At 42.0% G+C, this 24,173-nt stretch overlaps 1 protein-coding gene across 5 annotated transcripts; it reads right to left on the minus strand.

Annotated features, from left to right (window-relative positions):
- Positions 1-1,438: 1,438 nt before the first annotated feature.
- LOC101485884 (transducin-like enhancer protein 1) lies at positions 1,439-21,241 on the minus strand. 5 transcript variants are annotated; one of them, XM_012918077.4, is made up of 20 exons: positions 20,404-21,241; positions 19,947-20,035; positions 19,183-19,246; positions 18,471-18,515; positions 13,587-13,649; positions 13,358-13,462; positions 10,056-10,275; positions 9,857-9,873; positions 7,719-7,832; positions 7,524-7,577; positions 7,186-7,335; positions 6,940-7,078; positions 6,406-6,605; positions 5,327-5,403; positions 4,979-5,228; positions 3,865-4,112; positions 3,345-3,492; positions 3,017-3,167; positions 2,748-2,824; positions 1,439-2,314 (listed from the first exon to the last, which is right to left on the minus strand). In XM_012918077.4, the coding sequence occupies exons 1-20, from the start codon at positions 20,425-20,427 to the stop codon at positions 2,207-2,209; spliced, it is 2,343 nt and encodes a 780-aa protein (XP_012773531.1). In that variant the 5' UTR covers positions 20,428-21,241; the 3' UTR covers positions 1,439-2,206. The 5 variants fall into 5 exon arrangements, with proteins under 5 accessions (XP_012773531.1, XP_012773532.1, XP_076747043.1 ...); XM_012918078.4 differs by having other exon boundaries at positions 10,056-10,272; positions 13,388-13,462; positions 19,947-20,047; XM_076890928.1 differs by having other exon boundaries at positions 13,388-13,462; positions 19,947-20,047.
- Positions 21,242-24,173: the final 2,932 nt, after the last annotated feature.

Raw genomic sequence — 24,173 nt, forward strand, 5'->3', positions numbered from 1 at the left:
CTTTGACCTAGTGTCCAAATTCAGAAATACAAGGTAAAGAAAGTATATAGCAAAAAAAAAAAAAAAAAAAAAAGTAATTTATTTAGTGAGTATAATCAGGAGAAGTTTTGTTTTGTTTTTTTACCCATCCTAGTCACTTATGATTTTCCAAATACAAGAACATTAAATTACATGTTAAGCCTTAATTTGTTCCCATCCAGGAAATATAATCATCGATTCATACAATAAGACATGACGTGTTTCAAAGATTGGTAAAGGCAGGGTGGGGGTGACTTACAGCGGTAAAGACATGGTGATTCTGTGACATCATTTCAGATCCATTGAGCAAAGCCCTTTCCGACATGCATTTCTTTCCTTTAATCACACAGCTTCATGTCTGAATGCACGAAGCAGCCTGTCACACTAGAATGGAGCCGGAAACACTGAAGTGTCACTTTCAACACAGAACAAAGTCTATTTGTCATGCCACTGTATTAACGGATGCACAAAAACTACTGCTGTCTCACTCACTCTCTCACACACACACACACACACACACACACACACACCTACCTTTCAGTGACTGACAGGGAGTTTTAAACATCCAAATGTAACCACACTAGAGTTAACACTGCCAGTGCAATAAATCTTTTGCACGTATTGCAAAACTCAAATCGGACATCTGCATATATCACGTCTGAATGAATTCGTGTTTACTTTACCACTGCCCACACCCTACAAGTCAAAGAACATAAACCCCAAATATTTTTTTTAAAGTCATTATACTCACTTCACTACCCCAAAGTAGTCAACCTGGAAGAAACAAAAAGGGACCTACAGCACTTTACCAGTATGATGAAGCCATGGAGTATGATGTCTGAAAGGGACTTAACTGTGGGGTTACTCTAAGGAAACACCCACCAACATGCACTGATGGCATAGATTACTGCCATATTGTTATTATTGCCATGCCCCTGCCCCTTGCTTTTGTTAGAATAAAGCTCCATCTAAATATTTCTGTCAATATTGTGGAGATTTTACATTTGTGTAGGACAACTTTAGTGTGAAAATATATGAAACCTATGTAATAATAGAATTTGACAATTAGTTAATCAACTTTTTTGAAAACACCAGGTTTTCACTCTTGCTCTCACCTTTTCCCCTTTTCTTTTTTAAAATTAAGATCACAGAAAGAAGGTTTTTCAGAATAACCCAAGTTAAGCATTCTGTAACATATTACCATTTCCTGTTCTTGAAGCTTATCTGGATTGTTATGCTAATTTTTCTTCACATAGCTGAGTGCTTCACTTTTTCCATTTGAAACTGGTATGGATCTTTAAAAAAAAAAAAACAACAAAAAAAACCCTATCATGTTACATGAGGATCAAATAAACTCATGACAGATGTTCGTGGCAGCATAATGTGAGACAAGTCATCATAGCCTTCAGCGTGTTTTAAAAAAAAAATGTACCATTTGGACATTTTAAGTAGTTAAGTACAGCGTGTAGGTGGAAAGCTACAACTACAGTGCAGTTAGTGAGGATAGGACTTAAGGTAAAGACAGAGAATGTACTTTTCAGACAGAGTAGGCGTATCAGAACAGTAAGCTGAGGTTTTAAGGTCAAACAGCCATAGCTAAGAGGAACGAAAGGCTGTGAGCGTCTTCTGAACCAAAATACAAATCAACATATTCCACATTCACTGTTTGAAAATGTCCCTCCATTCTGTTGTTCCTCTTTTTCTACCATCTTTCCAACATGATGCCAATTCTTGTCCATTCTTCCTTTTCCATTTGTCGTTTTTTTTACACAGTCACCCCGCAGGCCTGAGAGGTTGTCCAAATGTAGTTGTGCTGACATTTAGTGTGTTTCAATATCTGATGTTCAGCAGTGTTGTCTGAAGAGCTCGTTTCAGAGTCCCCTTTGGTCCTTCTCTGATGCGTGTAAATGATCCCAGGTTAGCCCCCAGCAGTAAGCAGATATCTGAATATTTCCTGTGCTTCCATTATCATCCACTTGCTCCAGTTTATTCCCAGCTGAGTTGGAGTCATGTACACAGGCACAACAGATCAGTGCATATACAACATGGGTCTCCTTAATGTGTTTCTCTGAAGGTTTCTAACAGAATAAAGAATGTGCCATCAAGGTCCACCTTATCTGTGGTGTGTTTCTAGAAACACAGAGCATATTGGAAAAAGAAGAAATGTCCCAGCTTTCTTTCCATATATTTAGTAGATGACCTCATAAACAGTGGCCTTCTTGTCCCCTGAACCAGTAACAATGTACTTGTCATCCACAGATATGTCACAGCTTAGTACCGAGGATGATTCTTTAGACTGAGGAAAAAAGAGATGGGGGAGAAAAAAAAAAGTCAGTAATGAAACATTTTAAAAGAAAACTAGAAAATAAATTCATGTGTGTTTGTATGGAACACAGTGCTTAAAAGTTTTAAAGTTGTGCTTTTAAAATTTACTGAATAGTACTGAAAGTAATATAGGAGCGACTATGAGACTGCGAGGCTTTTACCTCAGTACTCATATTCAAAGTTTAAGCACGTTTTTCTGTATAATTCTCTTTAAACAACCTCCTTTGTTGGACAGCACTGACTGTTTCATAGCATTGACTCAGTTACTGCATGGATGCAAAACAGTGCTAGTGGATTTTGCAGGGTGGTTTATTAAAGCCAATGCAGCAACTTTCGAGGAGCACATTTTGTGTCATTTATGAAAATATATAATACAATGAATGTACTGATCAATTGCCACCAACCTGGAATATGCTCGCCCCATAAGGTGTCCTCCATGCATTCAGTAAGTTGTCCTTTCCTGTGCTCACAAACCATTTGCCTAGTAGAAGAGTAAATACAAGCATGCACAATATAAAAAATGAAAGCACTGTAGAATGGAACATACAACGTACAGACATAACTTCAGTGAAACCACTGGGCTGGGGGTGTCTTCACCTAACAATGGATTCCAAGCCCACGTTTTTTTTTTCCACCTCTATTTTGCAGCTCATTTAATATGCAAGTTGCTTACCACAGTAGGCAAACTGCAGGGAGAGCACACAGCTCTCATGTAGATGAAGCTGGTATTTATCCGGTTTGGTTACATGAAGGACCTCAACATTGCTACTCTCCATTCCAACAGCGAGCCATTCTCCTGTCGGACAGTAGCCGAGCGAGAAGATCTGAACACAAGAGAAAATAAATATTAATAAGTCCTGTCAGGATTACAAATTTAACCAACTGATACACACAGATTTTGTTTTAGTGGGGATGCTACTTTAAAATAAAAACTGAAACTTGTGGATTTCTTTTTAAGTAAATGACTGAAATAATGTTCAAATGCCTGTATGATTGTGCACCTGTGATGTAAAGTCATGCTGCTGCAGCTGCCGTCCCTCCCTCAGATCCCAGGAGCGGACTGTGTTATCCAAGCCTCCGGTCCACAGCTTGGTGCCATCATTGGAGATGTCGATACAGCTGGCTCCATCTGTGTGGCCCTGGAACTGCCTGTGGGATACACACATACATTCTCAATTAAATAAAGACGGACATTTTGGAACAAGGCACCAACCATGAGCTGTGCAGGGCAGTTGGTATGCATCACATGTTACCATATGGAGAGTGCTTACAGCATTTCTCATCAGAAGCCACTTTTGTAGTACTAACACTACAGATTGTCTGCCTCTTGGTGCTACAATCATAAAGGTTAAATCAGTCAGGGGCTGAGACTGCAAATTAAAGGTCAAATCTGTTGCTTAGAGGAGATTAGAAAAGCCAAGCAGTGATTGTAGATGTCCTTAACATTTAGCAGAGGCATATATTTATTTGCAGCAATCTTCTGAAGAGTGACAGAAGTAAAAGCATACAGTTATCTTTTACCTAACGAGTGTCTGGTTGTGCAAGTCCCAGACTGCAATGTTTCCATCGCTGCAGCAAGAAAAGCAAACTTTGGAGTCTGGGCTAATTGCCAGAGCGTAGCATGCTGGTGCTGATGATGTTAACTCTGCTTTAATCCTGGGAGTAGGCGTGGCCAAATCCCAGATTGACAACGTGCTTGCCTCGCCTCCCACAATAAGCGTCCGACCATCAGGGAGAAGACGGCAAGACCGGATGTAGTTGTCTCGGTTCTAATTTGGTAGGCACAAAAAAAGTTAATATTTAGTACAATATACAACATTTTATTGTGTTGTATATTCACCACATACATTTCATTCACTATTCTGCAATCTAGAGCACAAATTCTAGTCTGATCATTTCTGACAAACAAGTGTTCCTCAAACTAATACTCAACTATATATTATAAGGCCATTACTGTAGTCCTATCCCGGAAGGAGTATAGTAAGTAAAGCTAATTTTTCATGGGGATTCGACAAATTTGGCCTGTCCAAACAGTCCAATACTTTTTGTTATATGGACTGATCACCATCAAAACACTGCCAAGTGGTCAAACCAAGTCTGGACAGGTAAAAGGGAAGCTGTTGTCACCACACGAATAACACAGACAGGCAGAATAACAACAAATTAGTGTTGTAGAACAGTTTTCTCCGCTATGCATGTTGATGGCAGCTGGCCAGTCTCCCCTCACAGCTTCTATGTTTGGCTTTGTTTTGTGCTCATGTTAATTTCCCTTTTACTTCTGCAAAATAAACTCATTGTTATATGTGGTCTCCTCTTTTGAGCTAGTCCAAAACCCTATTGTGGCAGGAAATATTTTCCACTTCTGCACCTCAACAGGCCTTGCAGCAAAAGTACATTAACTTTTGGGTGGTGCAATTTTGAGAGTCTCAAACTGGTAGGCCTGGGAAGACTTGTTTTGTTAGAATTCATTTGCTGCTACAACTCGCCTTGCTCTTGTGGCGGCTGATTCCTTTGCAAATTATCCCCTAAATTCTAACTTAAGCTATGTATATATAGAAAAATTCTCCTGTGTTTGTAAACTGCTATCCACTTTATGCAAACCATGAGCCAGCTCATAACAATACACCTCACTCACCAGACAGTCTAGCTGGGACACAGGACTCTTGTTTCCTGGGTGACTAATGTCCCACACCTTGACACAGCCCTTTCCTCCTGTGTACACATGTCGGGTGGGGTTACTGATGGTAACGGCACACACCACCTCTCCGTGGTTCAGTGTGTTGATCTGACGGGCATGGCGAGGGATCCCAGGCCCCACCAAAGCATCTGGAGGAAATGGAACTGGCTGCATCTGTCCGTCGGCCGCGACATGAAATGAATAAGCACTGATGACAGAGTGGAAAAAGGATCAAGAAAAAGAAATCATCATTGTCACCATCATCATGGGAATTATAAGACTAATTAGTTTTACAACTATACTTACGGTTTGCCACCAGGGATTCCTGTCAGACTAGGAGGCATTCCAGGAACTCGCATGTGAGGATGAGGATCAAAACCAACCTTTTGGACAGAAAACAGACATTTTATAAGCCCAGGACTAACAAATACCCATGAGAATTGGCAAAATGCTCACAGGTCAATACTAACCTGTGAAAAAGAGCATAAACACTCATGAGCACAAAGCTAACACATACTCTCAAGCACACATTAAACTGCTTATTCTAAATGACAACTACAAGAGACAGCAAACACACACAGGCAGATCTGTAGGTATTTGTGACTGCCTCCCACCCCATCCTCATCCAACAAACAAACACACACAGCTGCTAAGTACACAACCTGAGTTGCTATCAAGTGTTGCTCAGACACTGCTGTGTGACTACTAAAGATATTTAAACAGTGTAATGAACACTATGCAAATACAGCAAAGAGTAATGTGGCGAATGTACTGCACATAGGTATGCAATCTGTATAAATACTATCCAAAAGAAAGCAGGGACATGAAGCTTTGCAACTATTCACAATTTAATAGTAGTTTTTTTGTTGTTGTTTTGATTCTTGTTTTAAAGTATTCACATTGATTAATGTCACTTTCTTTAAAATAAAATTTCCATTCTTTTGAGTATTTAAATGCCCTTTTAAGTTACAATGCATGACACGGGAAACTACAACATAATGACTATTTCTTTAGAGGGGTGTAAGTTCAATGAATGTGGTAGAGATGAAAATCTGCCTGGAGCAGGTTACAGAGTTTTATGGCTGAGAGGTGACAACAACTGCTGCCCACCTGCTTCAGGTATAATAGCAAAGAGAAAGGCACAGTTGAAAAGTTTCATGTGAAGGGAGCAGAACTCAAAAATGCACTCTGTTCTTTTCACACACATTCACTGACATGAAAATTCATAAAACTAAAGAATCCAGAAGTGCAAACCTGACACCAGGCTAACATAACTCTAGCATCTGAGTTTCTGCCAAAGTTCTATCTTGGCATGCAATCCATAGACATACACAGATTTAAAGGGTCACCTCATTTTATCACGTTAGTCTTGTTCTTCTACTCACCATTGGTGACCGCCCGTATGCGGCCACTGCAGCTGCCGCTGCAGCACTCATCTGAGGTGACATGTTGTGCAGCCCAGCAGCATAGGCTGCAGCTCCAGCTGCACCAGCTAGCTCCCCGTTCATTCCTGCTGTGTGGGGCAACATGCCAAATGCACCTGGATATGGACCTGGTACAGCCAGGGGAGTTCGCAAACCTGCAGCTGGAAACAAGCACAAAAGGATTAATTAGTTAATGTCTAAGAATGCAAGTCTACGTCTTTTCACCATGCACTTACCAGACATTACTGCCAACGCTTGACTAGGCTATCATGTAAAAGCAACTTAAGCCTAGGTAAACTGAGATTTCTAACCAGATATCTTGCAGTCACACTTCATATTAAGCTGTCTCTAGGATAAGGTTTTAAATATCTTCCATGAAACTGACTGAACGAGCAGACTTCTGCCTGAAGCAAGCAAACTCATTTTATTTTCCTCTAACAGAAAACTACATCATTTTTATAACCATTTATTAAGTAGTAAGTTTAAATGACCTACTAGGTGGATGTGGTATTTCCATTGAGGGGGGTTTTGAAAGATTTGGTCGGATTCCAGGTGTGGAGCTGGGCCCGGGGGTGGAGTCACCTCTAGGCGTGGGTGTGCTTGACTTCAGCCCAGGTGTACCTGCCTTATCTCGCTGCCAAACACCAAGGAATAATTATAAATATACAATAAATAAATAAATCACTCCATTTACTGGGTTTATTTATATAAAACAAATAAGTTTTTCTTTTCCATTCCTACCATTGCCATCTCTTTAGACTTTAAGGAGGAGGAGCTGGCTGATGATGCAGTAGAGGCTGGACTACAGGGGTCTTTCTTGAGAAGACGCGCTTTATCCAAACCATTTTCTCTAGGAGAAGGAAGAGGTGTGCCACGAGGGGAGGCTGGATCCTGGTGAAGTAACAAGAATTCTGTTAACTATTTGGGAGTTCAACTTAATACAATCCTTGAAAGAAGAAGACCACAGACGCCTGAATATGATGCACATCTTAAAAATGGACCATTGATGTAATGTAATTTAAGCATGTACCAGACAGCACAAAAACTAACATTTATAAAATATATTCAAATGTACTGACCTCATTTGAGACATCCACCACCAAATTGTCATCACTTTTCTCTGCGTCACTATCCTAGGGAAGAGGATCAGTTAGATAATCAAATTAGTCCATTGACTGGCTGTATAATTAATAAAATATGTTCAAATGAATGAAGACATTCCTTTTCCTTTGTCACGTTACATTAAAGACACAGGTACCAGAGAGATTCCTTACATAGTGACTTGAGTCCTTGTCATCCACCTTTCGCTTTTTGGTGTCATTTGAGAAGTCAGGTCCGTTGCGTCGCTTATCTGAATTCCTAAGACTTTCTGGCAGCAATGAGTTACTCTGCGAATGAAAGCAACGAGGAGGATGAGAAGGGCAGAACACTGCCGTTCATAAAAATATGAAAAAGAAAAAGGACAATTTGGAGGATAAAGACAAATTTTGCCATTTACGGTTCTGATTTCACTCAGTTGTGTATGCATCCTGCATGAGCTCACTAAAGTGTCTGATCCGTCTACCACTAATTACAAGAGCTATTCAGCTATGTAGAGCAGGTTAGAAAAACATACTCCTACTTGCAAATAGGTTAATAGTTCACAGAAGCATGAATTAAGCAGCACTAACACTTAAACAGCAACCTCTTTTCTCACTTGACCAAAGCCCGTCACAGCCACACACAAACACATGCCTCTGAAGTTGATGATTACATTAAGTGGCTCTCAAAATCTATCAGTGCTCCCTCTCCTGGCTCTGACAAGCTGCACTGGCTGTACTGAGAGTGTGGGTGAGAGTGTGTGTGTTTGTGTGCACAGTGTGTAATTGACTGTGAAAGCCTGTGTGTACGAACAAGTGTGTAACAGACTGTGAGTGTGTATTGCTTGCATAACACTCCTGTGTCCCTGCGTCCCAAGACTACACATACACACAGAGCTGCCTCCCCCTGGCCTCCTGACCAATGGATCCTATTGTTAATGGATTAAAGCTTCATGTTGAGTCCATTATAGTCTCAACCTGTCAATGAAATGTGCATCCAACATACACAAACACATGCGCATGCACAAATCAAGCAAGGGAGTGAGTGCTTGGGCTTTGAGGGGGGAAAAGGGTAAATGAAGGAGGAATGGAGGGAGGGTGTGAGAGTGTGGAGGAAAAGAAAGGGTGACAAGAGACGAAGGACGGAAAAGAGTTTCCGGGGGGGGGGGGAATCTGTATTCTGCCAAAGGCCCCTTCCTTCATACCCCCCCAAACCTCCTTTCCTCCCCTCCTCTCTTTATTGAAAGGTTTTAGTGAGCTGAGCACAGAAGCACTGACCCGCAAAACGTAAGCAATTTCCCCCCTCCCTCACTCTCTGTTCGCTTTTAGCATGGTGCCTCTCTCTCCCATCTCTGAAATACACACATATACACACGATGTCACATGACTGCTGGTCCCTCACCCCCCACTCTTCCCCAAGCCCTCCCCTCTCAGTGGTGATGATATTAAACACAATGAGAGTCTTTAAGCGCGGGATAAGGGGCGGTGGGAGGGGGAGAAGGGGGTAATCTGCTCACTGAGGTGTTAAATAGGCACAACAATGCAGGCTAGGGTTGAGAAGTGTGTGTGTATGAAAAATGTGTGTGTGTCTGTGTGTGACCATGCTAAAAAGCTCATTTGGAGGAGAAAGGAAACCTAAGTTCAGAGCAGATCTAGGGCAGAACTAAAGAGGCAGGCCAAAGCCCTACCCAAAGAAATCCCACCACCCCTGCAGACACAGACACACACAGAGACACGGACACACACACACACACACAAGCTGAGAGTCAAAATGCACAACTTAAAAAGGTAAAAGCTACCTGGGTGTGAAACAGCACTAAAAACTACAAGGTGCTTTTATTCATAATGACATGTCATAAATTTTATTGATCCCTCAGGGGGAGTTACATAATAAAAGCAATTTCCATATAATGGGGACACACACACACACACACACACACAGCAACAGGTGACATCTACTCACATTATGAAATTCTGTCCTACAGCATTTGGATGGATTTGACATCAACCTTTAGCTACTGCATTTTCAATTAAGCCCTACACCTTCTAAGAACTGTATGAGTGGCCAAAAATAACCTTTTATATAAGTGCATTAGTAAAAACCAAGCAATTAGCATATCTCTTGAAATTATATAAATTAAATATGTATTTATTAATGTGTGTGTAAATTTGCATTTGACCATGTTTAGGAGCAGTTTACTTACTCACAGCTATCTATTAACTAGAAGAACAAAGCAAATTTCCCGTAAACCTAAACTATCCCTCAAACAAAAGTAAGACAATAGTAGCTCACCAGAGCAGTAAACATTGCTGCAGAAAGAGGAAGTACTTACTGTACTGGGCTCTCGCTCTGTTGTCATTGGAAAAGCATGTGTGTGGTTGAGGTCACGGGGGGTTTACCAGAGCAGAAAAAAAACCAAACAGATAAGGGAAGAAGAATGAGTTCAAACAGACTTCATTGCAACACAACTCATACATAAACAACCCCTTTCTATCAGAAGTGTTTCTGTGCTGGAAGGTGCGTCTCCTTACCTCTCAGGTGTTCAGGTCCTGCAGGGTGAGAGTCTTGTCCAGACATGTGAGGTTTTTTCTCACCACTCTCTTTTCCTGCCAGATGAGGAGGAACAGCTCCGAGTGCTCCTGACAGAGCCAGAAGACTAGCTGAACCACCCAGCTGAGAAGGATGGAGGCCAGCAGGGTGAGGAGTGAGGGGCACAGGAGCACCACCATGGTTATGGGACAAGTGCTGCTGCTTTAAGAGAGGGGAAGGGGAAAAAAACAGAAGGCGAAAGAGGTGGTTAGTTGGGAAAAACATTTTTAAAAAAGTGACCTGCTACAAAGAGGCACCAGTCCATTTTTATTTAGTCTGTGGTATACACAGCTGGACCTGTAACAGACAGGTCAGACAGATGAATAAAAAGCAGTTTAAAAGAACCACACCTATGTGGGTATGGCTTAATTCAGCAGTTGAGATGTAGTGCAGTACATAAGGAGCATAAGCTATGTTATGTCAATTTGTAAAAACTACAATCATGATACTTGCTCTCAATAAAAAATATTTGAAACAGAGATGTAGTGCAGTACATCACAATCATGGCTAAAACAAAAAACAAAAAAAAACAGAGAAGTTGAGTTCAATGAGAAGTCTCAAATTTCATAATACAACTACCATAAATGTTTAAAGCATCAGTATCCGACACCAAAAACCCAACATAAAAGCAAGCCAAAAACAGCTAAAACTTAACAATGCTCTGTAACCTAATCAAAAGAGACTTCTGTCCCTATTAAAGTCTTCAACAGATGGGACAGTTTCTCCACTGTCTGGGGTTTACACCACCTCAACAAGCTGCTGCGCTCTACAAGGTGGTGAACACAGCCTCTCCCCCCTACACACATCCTCCTCCCTCTAAGGTCAAACACTGAACAATACTGACAGCTGGGATCACAGCCCAAACCCTGAGGATGTGGAGGGGGTAGGAGGGAGGAATGACGAGAGCCCCAGCTGCTGCTTGCACTGTCAGATCTTGTGAGAGAGTGAGGCGACTGAGCAGAGAGGGGAGGAGAGAAGGAGAGAAGAGGGTCAGAGAGACAGAGAGAGAGGGAGAGCCAGTTTGGCTGGCAGCCCTGCTCTCTCTTTCACACCAAATCAGGCGCTCGTCTGAGCGTGAAATGCCTTTGTGTTCCAAAACATCATTATTGCCTCCTCAGACAGTAGCTGCGGGAATCCAAGCTCACTGATTCGCCGCAGGGAGGGGAGGAGGAAGGAGGGAGAGAAGAAGGGAAGGTGGGGCACAGGAGGCGACTCGGCGGGGGTGGAAGCAGTGCTGAAGGTCAAACCGACTTTTATCTCACCTAATTGACGCACCCACCCCCATCTCACTTTGGATCCCCCGCCTCCTTTTACCTCTCCATCTATCCTTTGCTCCCTGCATCCTCCCCCAAAGAATGGAGGTAAAACAACAAAACAGTCTTTTAGCATCAACCCCCATGCCTGCCTGCGCTCACACACTCAATTTCCAGAGTTAGCTCGCCTGCCAAACAATCAAACATAAACACACCCACACGTCACACTTGATCACACTTAACATGCATACGCATAGTCTAGATAAACAAGGCAGGCACACACATCCTCACTCAACCATCCTACCTCTGCCTGTTGTTTTCTGGGGATAACAGAAAAGCATGCTCTGCTACACACAAACGCACACACACACAAACAGATGCAAAGCACACACACGCACGCACACGGATACACAAACAGGACCCCTGATGGGAGTAAATGGAGGGGAAGTATTGGTAGAGGCAAGGGGAGCCTGGTTTGTCATGGGATGTGAACTGGTGTGTCTGCGTGCATTTGTGTGGGATGTGCATGCGTGTGTGTGTGTGTGTGAGAGTGTGAAGGTAGGGGCAACATGCTTCATTACGCTCATTTAACTCACAAACGGGGTGAATGACAGGCTGGCGTGGGAGACGAGAGGAGATGGGAAGGGGGGGGTGTAAGGGCAACGCTGTGACCCCCCCTTTTACAAACACAAAAATCCTGCAATTAAGACTCAAACAGCAACTGCCAAATCCACCTCTCACACCAATCAGACACTAACAGAGACCCCCATCAGTTCACGCCAACTAACAAGCCCACCCCACATCACACCAAGCCCTCTCCAGACCCCTCCTCTTTCCCACATTCCCCTTGAACCAAAACCCATAGCGTCTCCTCCAGCCAGTCAAGCCCCTATGGCTCCTATAAGTCCGAGTAATAATGGTTCTCTAATCCCACCCAAAGAGTCATCACCACCAACAGCTAGACTCTCCATCTCCGTTTTACGTTGAGCATCACTGTCAAACCTCAAGGAAAAAAACTACTTTTTACTCTTAGTGTGCCAAATCATTTTCTACTTAAGTATGAATAGCTGGTCATGCCCCATCAGTCTTCCAAGTCTGTCAACATCTTTTCAATAAACACCTTTCATAATTCCTGAAGCATATCCTCTTTGTCAACTTACTCATAACGAAAGAGTCCAGTTCTATCAATCAAAATCAAAACCATAGTCTCAAAAGAGAAAACATATTTGCACAAGGGTTAATTTTCTTTCATTTCCCATAAAAATCACTCATATGCCCTACATCTAATTCTACAGTCTAAGTCCAGTGTTGGCTTATATCCTTGAGTTAAGTCTGGTGACAAAGGAATAAGGAATCTCATTTAAAAAAAAACAAAAAAAAAAACAACACACAGTCTCAGGCATATTCCTAAAACTTTATATAGATATCTGTTATGATTTGGTAGCAGTTCTCAGGGTTTTAACTGAAATGAGAAGAGAGAAAAAAAAAGACAAGACAGGTGACCAAAATGAGGACTTTTACCTTGTGTTTGACTTTGACCCATTTGTGTTTGAGTAAACAGTAAGATGTGTATTTACAATCCGTTTTTACTATGTAAACAGTACAAATTGTTTCTTCAAATAGAACACAGACCTTTGATGACACAACAAGACTGTGGAAAATGTGGCTTCTATGTTAATCATTAAATGGTGCATATGCAATGTATTAGGTAATTTGCTATACTAATGTCCATGTCCTTATTATGGTTGCCCCCTAGGCAGCGACTAACACTAGTCATACTTACTATGTTAATTACACACAAAGAACAACAAGAACAAACAAAGAAGATTACTGTGGTAGCCAACAACAACCTGAGAACTGAAATAATTTTATTACCAGAGCAAAATCAAACTGTGTTCCAAACTTGTTTGTGTAGGGAAAGAAATATTTCCTATGGAGTAAACACACACACTGCGATAGTTAATGCAAAGAGAAATTAAAGGAATACACACTGTAGGTGGAAGACCGGGCAGTCCACGTACCCCGATGACAGCATTGAGCTCTGCCATGGTCACCTGTTTGGCTCGCTCCACAGCCTGAACCACCTGCTGCTGATGCTGTAAAACAAAGATGCACAAACGTTTGCCAAAGCCTGAGAGTAATGGCAGATTTACCAGTAAAATTAGAGTGTATAAATGGGATACAAAGCACAGTCTGTAGCTCTAAGTCACACATACTTACCTCCTGTGAGAGGAAGGGAATGACTTGTGCACAGATGGTGTTTAGTCTCTTGGCAATCTCAGTCTGATGAAGTAAGAGACACACAGAGATAGAAAGAGACTTAATTGTTGATAACATAATTACATTCATTTAGAAAAGACATCTGTTCAGTAACACCAATAAAGCAATAAACGTGCACACACACACACACACACACACACACAAGAAAGTGCTGCCACCACAGCAAGCAAGCAAAATCCCCCCCCCCCCAAAAAAAAACCCTACCAGACAATGATACCAATGACACTCATCGACTTCTCTCCACACAGAAATCCAGTGTGTGCCATTTTCAGCACACACAGTGTAATGAGATTTTCCTCTCTAATTATAATTGTGGGCTCAGCTCAGGTTTCTCTCTTACCCGTTCTATTTCTTTTGCTCCCTCTCCGCCTGTCCTCTGTGTTCTTGTCCCTCTTCCCATCAGCACTTCAACATAATCTCATCAACTACTAACTTGGTTTGCTCTCCCTCGGTATCCATGCCAACACATCCGCCTGCCCCTTAAACCCCCGGAGGTGGTTACAATTGGCTGAAACCAGATACCCCCGTGGTGGCATCAAATCAGATAAGGGGACTCATATTACACATCATCCAATCAAATTGATACGAGGACGACCAGAGTGAAGTGGGAATCGGGGACCATGAAAGGTAGTAATGGCTCAGACGACACACACATAAATATATAGATACATAGAAACATGCATCATATCACCCTGTATTATTGTTGGGTGAATACTCAGGAAAAATGCGATGGTTGTCGTCACCGAAACAACAAATGGTTTTATGGAAACTTTTCAAAACTCAGCCAAAATTAAGTCATCAAGCTAGAAAGAAATGTAATATCCCACAGCACAAAGCAACCACCTGTGTGGGTTTAACTAACCCAAAAATGACTTCCCTTGCTATGCAACTGTTATATGTCCTGTTGACTCACTTTCCAGTAATAGCAAACAAGTAACTGTTCAAGAATTCATTGCCCTAATCTCCCATCTACATATAATTAATTTAACCTGACAATCTGCTATTGTTTACAAATTAGAAATTTGAAGAAATGGCCACAAAATCAGGGGATTAAAGCTATTACAGATCATCCAGAGAGTGATGGTAAAGCTAACATAGGCAAAACCTTTTTTATGCTGTCACCGAGCAAAAATTCAAGACTAATCTATGAGTAAAGTGTAATCAAAATGGTCCGAGAGGAAACCTGACTTCTGCATGTTCTCTTGGCTGTTTTAAAACTGTGAAAAAATGCAGAGAGGAAGACTTTGGGAAAACGCTTATATTTTTAAGAATAAAGGAGCTCCTGTTGGCTGTTCTACAAATGCAGATGTACATGAATGTCCCTTCAGATGGAAACCCTGATTGAGTCATGGGAAATCCCACTGGGAAACTTGCTCTTCAATCACTGGCATGAACTGGCCGCACAAAAAGGAAGATGGTCTTGTCAAACAAAGAGTCTAAAAGGGAGACAGCCAATAAACATATTAAAGCATGGTGTATGTTTCTTTTACAAGTTGGAGGATCGCTCATTAGGTAAAGGGGAGTGTTAGTAACGTTACACACCTAGCTAATGGCATGGTAAGTTCCCAGACATCAGCAACTGTTTGAAGGAGACATCAATATACAATATGTTATAGAGTTTTATTACCCGATGAAGGTACATCACAGCACGACCGTTTTGGAAGCATGACTGTCTGTTAAAACTTCATCTCAGTCCTTCCACTAGTCACTAAGATATTTCAGCCTGGGCCAAAGTCCAAAGGCTGACAGGCACTGCCATCTCTAAAACTTTAAAACCATGGCGTTGCTGCTCTAAATTATTTAATGATTTTAATGGGTCTGACAGCTCCTGAAAAACTGAAGTGGAGACGTCCTCTTTAGCTGGAGCATACTTGCGCTCAATTAGATGTCTCTGTCACGCACACACCTGTCAGCTCGCCAAACAGCCACAGTTCAGCCAATTATGTACTTGGATGAGCTAAATCAAGTGCTACCGTTTTCACAATGAGTCTTGAACTACACACATAACTGCTTCAAAAATAATAGTACTTTCAGTTATATTTATAAAAATTATGAATATATTTATAAAGTAACACAACATACATCTTGACAAGTCAACAAATGATACTCCCCAGACAAATTTAAATAAGGTGGTTGAATAAATACTCCACGTAAAAGTAAGCAAAGTCAGAACAAATAGACGTAAGTATATATGGAACAGCTTCCCTCTGAGAAAACTAAACACCGAACAACTGACTCTTTATCCAGAATCAAAAGACATGTTAAGCCTTCAGAGTACACATACCTCCGTGTCATAACTACATGAGCTCAGCAGCCTTGCCACAGTTTTAACATTGCTGTCTGTGTATGTGCACCTGATGGCTACAGGACACTTTCGACAAATAAGAAAGGGGGATCTTAAAAACCTGTATTCTGTCCAGTTTTAAAGTTTCAGACTTTCCTGTACTGCCAAAGTGCGTCAAAAATAACCAAGTCATTCCATACCAAGAAATTTTGAAATGAAAAGCTATTTCTGGCATACTATGTATATCCATTCTCAGAATTATGAGTTGTAAGCCTATAATTAGCTTTGTATACAGGGTCAATCATTAGGCTGCCTGAGAATAGTGTGACCAGATACTAGGGCAACCCAGCAAACCTAAGTCGAGAGACAAAGTCAAATGCTCAAATTTCCCAGGCTGCAGCCAAGACTTACAAGTTCATGGTGTTGGCCTCAAAAGTTTCTCCTCTCACTCACTTTGAACAGGGTAACGTTATATGTTATCTAACTGAATTATATTTGCTTGTGGGGAAAAGCTGCAAAAAGTTTTCAGGCAGCAGCTCAGGTGCTAACCAATCAAATTATGTTATGCAAATGTCCTGAGAGAGCAGAATGAAGATTGAGTACTCTGTCATTCATTTGAACTTTAGCAATAATCTCCAGAAAACAAACTAGACTTCTATCAGTGGAGGGACGAAGACTGTTTTGTGATTTTTGGCAATATTTATGATGAAAATGATCAAGTTAGAAGCAACAAAACATGTTTCTTTTTCCTCTACTTGGTGCCCAGCCTTTGTATAGGTGGTACAAAGGAAGGGAAATAAAGTATTGTTGTGTGCACTAAAGGAAAAAGCAATGTGACTGTGATATTACTAAACCTAAATGTCAAAACTGAAAGCTGAATATCCACCCAATAATCAAATATTAGTGTCCAGCTCGACCAGTTCTCTTGTATATGCTTACATTTAGACCCAACCAGCTACACTAAGCTCATAACTGCTAATCAAAGCTTTCTTTGCTTGCTTTGTGATTTTACACAATATGATCTGTTGTTACTCTACTACGCCTCTCCCCCAACATTGAGACATGTCTAATGTCAAGCATAAAAAAGTAACAAAATCCACAAAAACTCACAGCCCGTGCATCCAAACCCTTAAATTAACATTTCTATATAGTGAATGAATCGAACAATGACTCATAACTGAGACAGTGGGTGAACAGAAGTTGAGGATGCAGAGACAAGATGCAAGCATACACAGAAAATGTGCGAACAGAGAAGCAGCTTCCCATTACACATATAATTGGAGCATTATGCACCCCCCACAAACGTACATCCTCAGCAGGAGGTGAGTTGTTCGTCTATATCCTCCATACCCCCACCCACCCACAGAAGCTTGTTGCTCTGACAACTGCAGTCCCAAGCTAATGACCTCCCCTGGAGCTTTAGTGAGTGTAACTGTGTGTTTATGTGTGTGTGTGGACAATAGGAAGAGATGCATCTCCCTTACAATGAAAGAGCAGTAGCTTCACATGGACATAAAATGAAAGAGGAGCCAAAGAAGGGGGAATTTGGGGTGGGGGGTGGTTTGTAGCAAAAAGGAAGAAGAGATCCCATAACTGTTATTGGAGAGCAGAGGAAGGCAGAAAGAAAAGAAGAGGACTTGGGGTATAAAAAGGGAGAATAACACAAGAGGAGAAGGAAGGGGAAGGAGTGTGAGAGAGGCGGAGAAGTATCCCCACTCTTCACTGAAGCATCCAGCCAATCCACCTCCAATTTCCTCTGGTCTGACTGGTCGATAGCTGTGGTAATTACTGGTAAACGCTCTGAGCCCTGCACCACTCCTGTGGGGAAATGTGTGTTTGTGTGTAGCGAGAGGGTGAGTTTTTCCCCTGCTCATCATCCACATGTCTACACACTTAAAAGAAAATTTTTAACTTTCACTGTCTGTGTACATATGTATATGCATCAACAAGTTCTGTGCTTGTGTTCACTCTACCGTCTGTGAACTGAAACTGTCACTATCGTCGCGTTTTTGCATACATTACTTAGAGCTATGCAAAGTGCCCTTGCCTTTCTGCATGTGCATGTACACTGATTGGGTAATTGCCCTTGTTATTGTGCGCTTCATGTTTGAGTCTGCCTCGTTACTGTGTTAACCTCCCAACTTCAAAAAAGGGAGAGCTCCACTGTATCTCCTCCGTCTGCCTCACCGTGATCGATTCCTCTGCCCTCACCAGCCCTACCCCTCTAATGTAATAAAGCAGGCCGCTCCCCTAGACAGCACCAATCAATCTACAGAGCCATTCATCCTGCCTCTGGGCTCAGCCGGCCGGCCCTAACTGGGGAAATGGAGACAGAGCCCCATCGATCACAAATAAACACACATCCACACACACATATACAAGCATACAGTAAAAGAGAGACACACACACACACACACACAAATGCACTCGTGCACACGCAAGGACACGTCAACAGGCCCACACTCCACATACATCAAAATCCATCCATGAGAGGAAGACAGATAAACAAGAAGACCGACAGAGTAGACGAGCAGCCATACCTGTTTGTGCATTTCAATGTTGAGGCCATACGACATCTCATAGTACTGGGGGAGGGGAGGGAGGCAAAGAGTGAGAGGGTTAGAGGGGGTGAAACAAATCCTAAACCCCTGAAAGAAAAAGCCTGAATAACTTAAACAATAATTAGCTACACTGTAGATGTCTTTGAGGATATTTGCAGATCTTTTTAAATGAAGTGTTCCACAAAGAGGTCAAACTACTTTGAAAGTCAAAACATGCAAGTCAAATGCTTTTTAACTTGAACATGAGGCAATGCAACATGCTCGCAAACAATCTGAACTGAACAGCATTCGTGTCCATGTTATGTTTGTTTCTGTGCTAGATTAGAAGCTTTTGACACACAGCCACATTGCTTTGTGTAAAAGAGGTAAAACTTCAGTGATTTAAGGTGAAAAGTAAGCTCTCATGTATATTTTATTTTCTGAAACAGTGAAACACATTTTAAATCAACATGAAAAGTCGTAACAGCACAGCATCTTTACGCAGTAAAAGCAGGTGACACTTGCATGTTGCTCTTCCTCTTCCCTTCATTTAGTATTTAACAATACATATATTTTATATTACGAGTCTTCAGATAGGAATTTGTATTCTGCTTTATAAGATATGGACAACTTTCTCCTCTAGGAAACTTTAGAACTCAGGCATGTGATGTGTGACCCTGCAGGGCAAATGAATTGAGTATAGGGAGCTCACCATGACGTAGTGCCTCTGCATCTCTGTTTTTTCACTGGCCAGCTTCTCACACTCCAGTTTGAGACTTTTAAAAAAAAAACAACAAGAAATACAATACACCATTTACTTTGAGTGGGACTCAACATTTCAAGTTAAACTAATCAGTTTTCATTCTTTCTCTCACCCCTCTTGCTTGATGATTTAAACACCTTCTAAAACAGACCATGGAGATGTTTTTAAAAGAATTGGTGCAAAAATGGAAAATACAATGATTGTTCCCGTCAAATAATGGGTATATGTTTATGACAATCCTCTTCTTTGAATATGTAAATCAGAAACATTATGTCTGCAGGTCTAGCTTTCACCTGTTGTGAATGACCCACACTGACAACATCTAGAGCAAAGTTAAAAAAAAACAAAAAGAAAAAAAAGAAACACTCACATGTAGTACTTAAGCAAGCCTTTTCCCTACACAGCTACACACACAGGGGAAAATAAGGCGTGATTTATGAAACCCTCAGCCCACACGCCACCCCTCTGGCTCTCACCCATCAAGAAGATGTAGACCTACCGCAGTGCAAGCGCTAACACTGATGCCTGCTTGCATATGTGTGCACTTTTGTATGTGTACGTGAACCTAATCCAGGTTTATGGGTTAGTCTGAAGCCAGGGTTGAGGTTTTGTTCATTATGGTTATGAGGATGACTGTGGTTAGGGTGAAGTTTAGTGTTGGGAGGGCAGATGACAATAGAGGAAAATGTGAATTGAGTGTTTGTGTTATCCACCTGTGGTACTGTGCCTGAAGAAACTGAAACTCCTCCTTGATGCGGTCCAGTGACTCTGGGATGGTGAACTTGAAGGGCTGGCCTGGAGCCTGGTGGGGCGTCTGGCGCGTGCGCGCGCGCGCAAACACACACACACACACACACACAGACGGATTACCAACATCACACTGGTACATTACTTACATATTATTGGTTACATTATGAATCTGGTACTTTTCAGCACAAATACAATATCAACAACTTCGAAATATTAGTAGTTCTTTAAAAAAAAAACAAAAAAAAAACACAAAAAGCTAAAACGCAGTATAATCAATCCCACTGTAGAGCCCAATTAGTTAGAGGACTGAGCTTAATATAAACACACAGGCAGCCCGGAGGGGCGGGTCATATAACGAGGTAATGTTACCCGGTTAGCCCGGTGAAATGAGCGTCTGTTAATGCACAAAGAGCGCCTTACCGGGTGTCGCCCCTGGGGAAACATTGTTATCTCCGGGAGGATGAAACTGTTTCTTTCTTAAAACCCCGTCAAAGTGGGATCAAATGGGGATGAAATGTAAGGTTGTGGGAAGCTCCCAATCACGGAGAGGAATCCATCCGCCGTTGTTATTAGGACCCCCGGTCGTTAATTACAAAAAAGCACCGCTTGTCCGCTTCGTCTGGGTTCACCGACCGTTTAACGTGAATTTCCGCTTCTCCCTGTCTCTCGGTCGTCTGTCCTCCGCTCCACAGGCAGCGCGACCGTAAATCAACCGGGAAAACACGGGAAACGGCTCATTAGTTGAAAGCAGCTGAAGGGGGAGGGAAGAGAAGGGCAGGAGAGCCAGGTGAGAAATGAAGAAAAAAAAAAATAGGGCTGGAGCCACCTTCGCCACTCCGGCGTTTGTTTTGTGTGCGAACTGATGTATTCCGAGTACGGAGGGCCGACCAAACAAACAAACAAGATAAAATCAACCCCGTAGATCCTCAACAGACAGCCGCAAACTGCCGGCGCTCAGTCAGAGCATCAGAAACAAATCCACACAAGTTAATTGCAGAGAAGAGTTCCCACTTGACTCGCCGCAGTCGCTGGCTGGCGGTTGAACGGTCAACAAATACAGAAATATTTACTTCCTCGATCAGTGTGGAAGCAAGCCTTGCCTCCAAAATAGATTTCTCGTTTTTAAGACAAAAGATAAAAAACGAGGAAATATATCGTTAATTTTGATAACAACAACTCCCACAGCGGCGGGAACTGTTCACGGTCTTGCTCTGCTTTACCTCAATGGCAACTTTCTCACGCGGTTTCACGCTCACCCAGCTAACCGAAACTATAGGCCAGCCCACAAAACGCCTCCGAACCAATCAAAGTCTCCGCTCCACGTGGGGACAATAATATGGGTTATGAAACTGGCCAATGGTCTCTCTGCGAAGTTCCTCGATTCCGTTGACCTCGTTGAGCTACGCAGATTTTGACCAATCAGCGCGTCGCAAGGAGCTGCCACTTCGGAAGCGCGCAGGGCGGGCAGTGCGGTGGGGAAAAAGGCAAGTCTCAGCTGTCAATCAAAGTAACGTGGGTTCCAAGAGCAGAGCTGTAAATGTGCGCGTCCACACATACACACACACGCACACATTAACAAGCACACGCAGGCACACACTCAAACAGAAAAACACAAATATTGTTTTTCTTAGCTGCCGTGAACCTTCCCAGCAAGTGTCGTGACAAATAACCCCAAATCTCTCTCTTCCTCTGCTTTCTCTCCCCTTCTATGTAATAATTTTCAGCGTGGGAATTGATTTAGTAGGACTTGAACGCGCTTTATGTTCTGCTCCTAAAAAAAATCTAATTATGCTGCTCATCTGTTGCAGTTTATTGCTATTTTCATACAGTCAGTCTACAGAAATCGCTCAGTTTGCCTGATCATGTTTCCTTCGCTGGCCAAGGACAAATCCAAAACTCCTTACTTGTACTGTGATGTCTTTATATCTCTTCAAAAACGTAGCTCGGCATTGTGCAAATGCGATTTTGACCCAAAGAAAGCAGAAAAATGCCAGGGGGGTTCCCGATTCGTTGTAATAAAGCTCACAGAATGGTATTTTATTATACCAGCAGTCAAAGCCAGACTGAAGCAGCTGTAAATAAAGACACACTAACAAGTGAGCAGCGCACACAAAGAAAAAAAGCAGATAACAAGTCAAGAGTAGCTGCTAAAGTAATGAATACAAAAATATAAATGATAAAGAGGTTTTTATTGAAAATGTGTGAAGAGATATGCCACCTTCATCAAAAACGAAGACCATATCTTTTGCACATAAAAGTTTCAGCAATGTTTTTAAAATAAAGACGTCACCATTTATTGCTCTTCTAACCAACAAGCACAAGTTATAGCTCCATTCCCAATAAAGGCTATTGCTAAGTTACACTCATGTGCCAGCTACCTGATGAAATACTGCATGGCTGAAGTCCCCACGTTGTGACTGGCGAGGGGTGTTTGAAGCTGAGTCATAAAGGAGGCTCGCGGGATCTTCTCTACTCCTCTTATCCCATCTACGCACTGCTCACTTCACATTGGATGGCCCCTCAGAGACACACTGGCCTGTGATTGGCTTGGAGACCTCAACCCCCTGACCCACGTGACCTCTGACCTCTATGGTGGCTGATCCAGTCCATATGAGAGACTCCTGACTGTGACCAACAGTGACCTTTTTTTGCAGGTCTCACACATGCACAGACACGCAGGTGCTGTGGAGTGGGTGGTACGGTTACAAAGGCTTGCATGGCAGCTACACATTTGTGTGGGTGCTTAAACGCATTTTGTCTTTTATAAGTGTTGGTTCACATTTGTGTTAACCTTTGCTGCCTGTGACCCACACCCTCACCCCACCCCCGGTCCCTCTAAAATGAACAACCAGGATTTCCTTGAAGTGCAACTCAGCCACACTGTTTGGAATTCACAGGAAAATTTTGTGCTGCATCAACCTAATGGTTGGACCTTTTCATTTAGGCTGTTTATATTAATTTATTCGTTTTGGCTGTATGCGACTGGCTTCTGGAGCTACAGTTAATCACAGTTACTGCCTTTGAATATATGGTAAATTTCCACTAAAGAAAATCATCCTGAGTGTGTGTAATTTCTGAAATTTACAGCATGTTTTTAGAATCTTGGCTAGTTATCTGTTTGCTGCATAATGTTTTGGTTTTTATTGTTTTCCATTCTTAAACCTCTCTACGGTGCACTGAATTATGCACATTGCTACACTTTCATGGCCCCAGTTCCCCCATCTTCTCTTCTGTTCTTCTCAAATGCTTCAAGGCTTAATGTCATCATTTTTTTAGTGCAGATTCAGTTGTTCAGAATCAAGTGCAGTGTTGGCCTTATTGAGTGTACCTGAAACGTAATCTAAAATTTAGATCAATAACTTGTCCATACTGTGTGATAAGTTCCTACAAAAAAGAGGTACAATCCCAGTTCTGCAAAGTTGTGATGTGGTGAAAAATGTAAAAAATTAATAAATAAATAATCTCATAAACACATACTTTATTTACACATCAAATCTTTCTTTTTAAAGTATTGAATTGAATTCGGTGGCAGCAACATGTCTCAAAAGTTGGAGTACTGCCACATTTACACCTGTGTAGTATCCCCTCCTCTTTACCACTCTGTAAGTGTCTCGGAACTGTGGAGACCAGCGGCTGCCCCCCTTTAGAGCAATGTCATCCCATTCCCTGGGTCTTCTTTATCATATTTTCCATTTTATGATCTGCCAATTTCTTTTAGTTGTTGGAAGGAGTGGGCCGCAAGCAATCCAATTCAGCATCTGAACTCTTCTACTACAAAGTCATGCTGTTGTAAAATAGATGGAACATGCAGTTTAGCATTGTCTTGCTGAGGTATGCAAGGTCTTCCAAGAAAAAGATGTCATCTTTTAGGATACGTTGTCTAAAGCCTCTCTATACCGTTCAGCATTGATGCCTTTCCAGATGTGGAAGCTGCCAGTTCTTTTCACTATTATATCGCCATAGCATCAGAGACTTTTGAACTGCAGACTTTTGAACTGAGTGCTGCAAACCAGATGGTCCCTGTCCTCTTTAGCCTAGAGGATGCAGCGTCCATGTTTTCCCAAGAGAATTTCAAATTTCGATTCATCTGATCACAAAACAGTTTCCCACTCTCCTCTGTCCATTTTAAATGAGCTTTGGCCCACAGAAGACACCAGCAGAATTTCAGGATCATGTTCACATATGACTTC

This window comes from Maylandia zebra, linkage group LG12 (assembly GCF_041146795.1).
Source record: "Maylandia zebra isolate NMK-2024a linkage group LG12, Mzebra_GT3a, whole genome shotgun sequence".
Classification (NCBI taxonomy): domain Eukaryota; kingdom Metazoa; phylum Chordata; class Actinopteri; order Cichliformes; family Cichlidae; genus Maylandia; species Maylandia zebra.

Bases quoted from the DNA above. Each gene is read 5' to 3' on its own strand.
- LOC101485884 (XM_004547263.6), bottom strand. From the start codon at position 20,427: ATGTTTCCCCAGGGGCGACACCCG. The intron at 13,463-13,586 runs GTAAGTATGTGT...TTTGTTTTACAG, and splicing joins TTCCCTTCCTCTCACAGGAG to CATCAGCAGCAGGTGGTTCA. The intron at 5,404-6,405 runs GTGAGTAGAAGA...TCTGTCCAAAAG, and splicing joins CATACGGGCGGTCACCAATG to GTTGGTTTTGATCCTCATCC.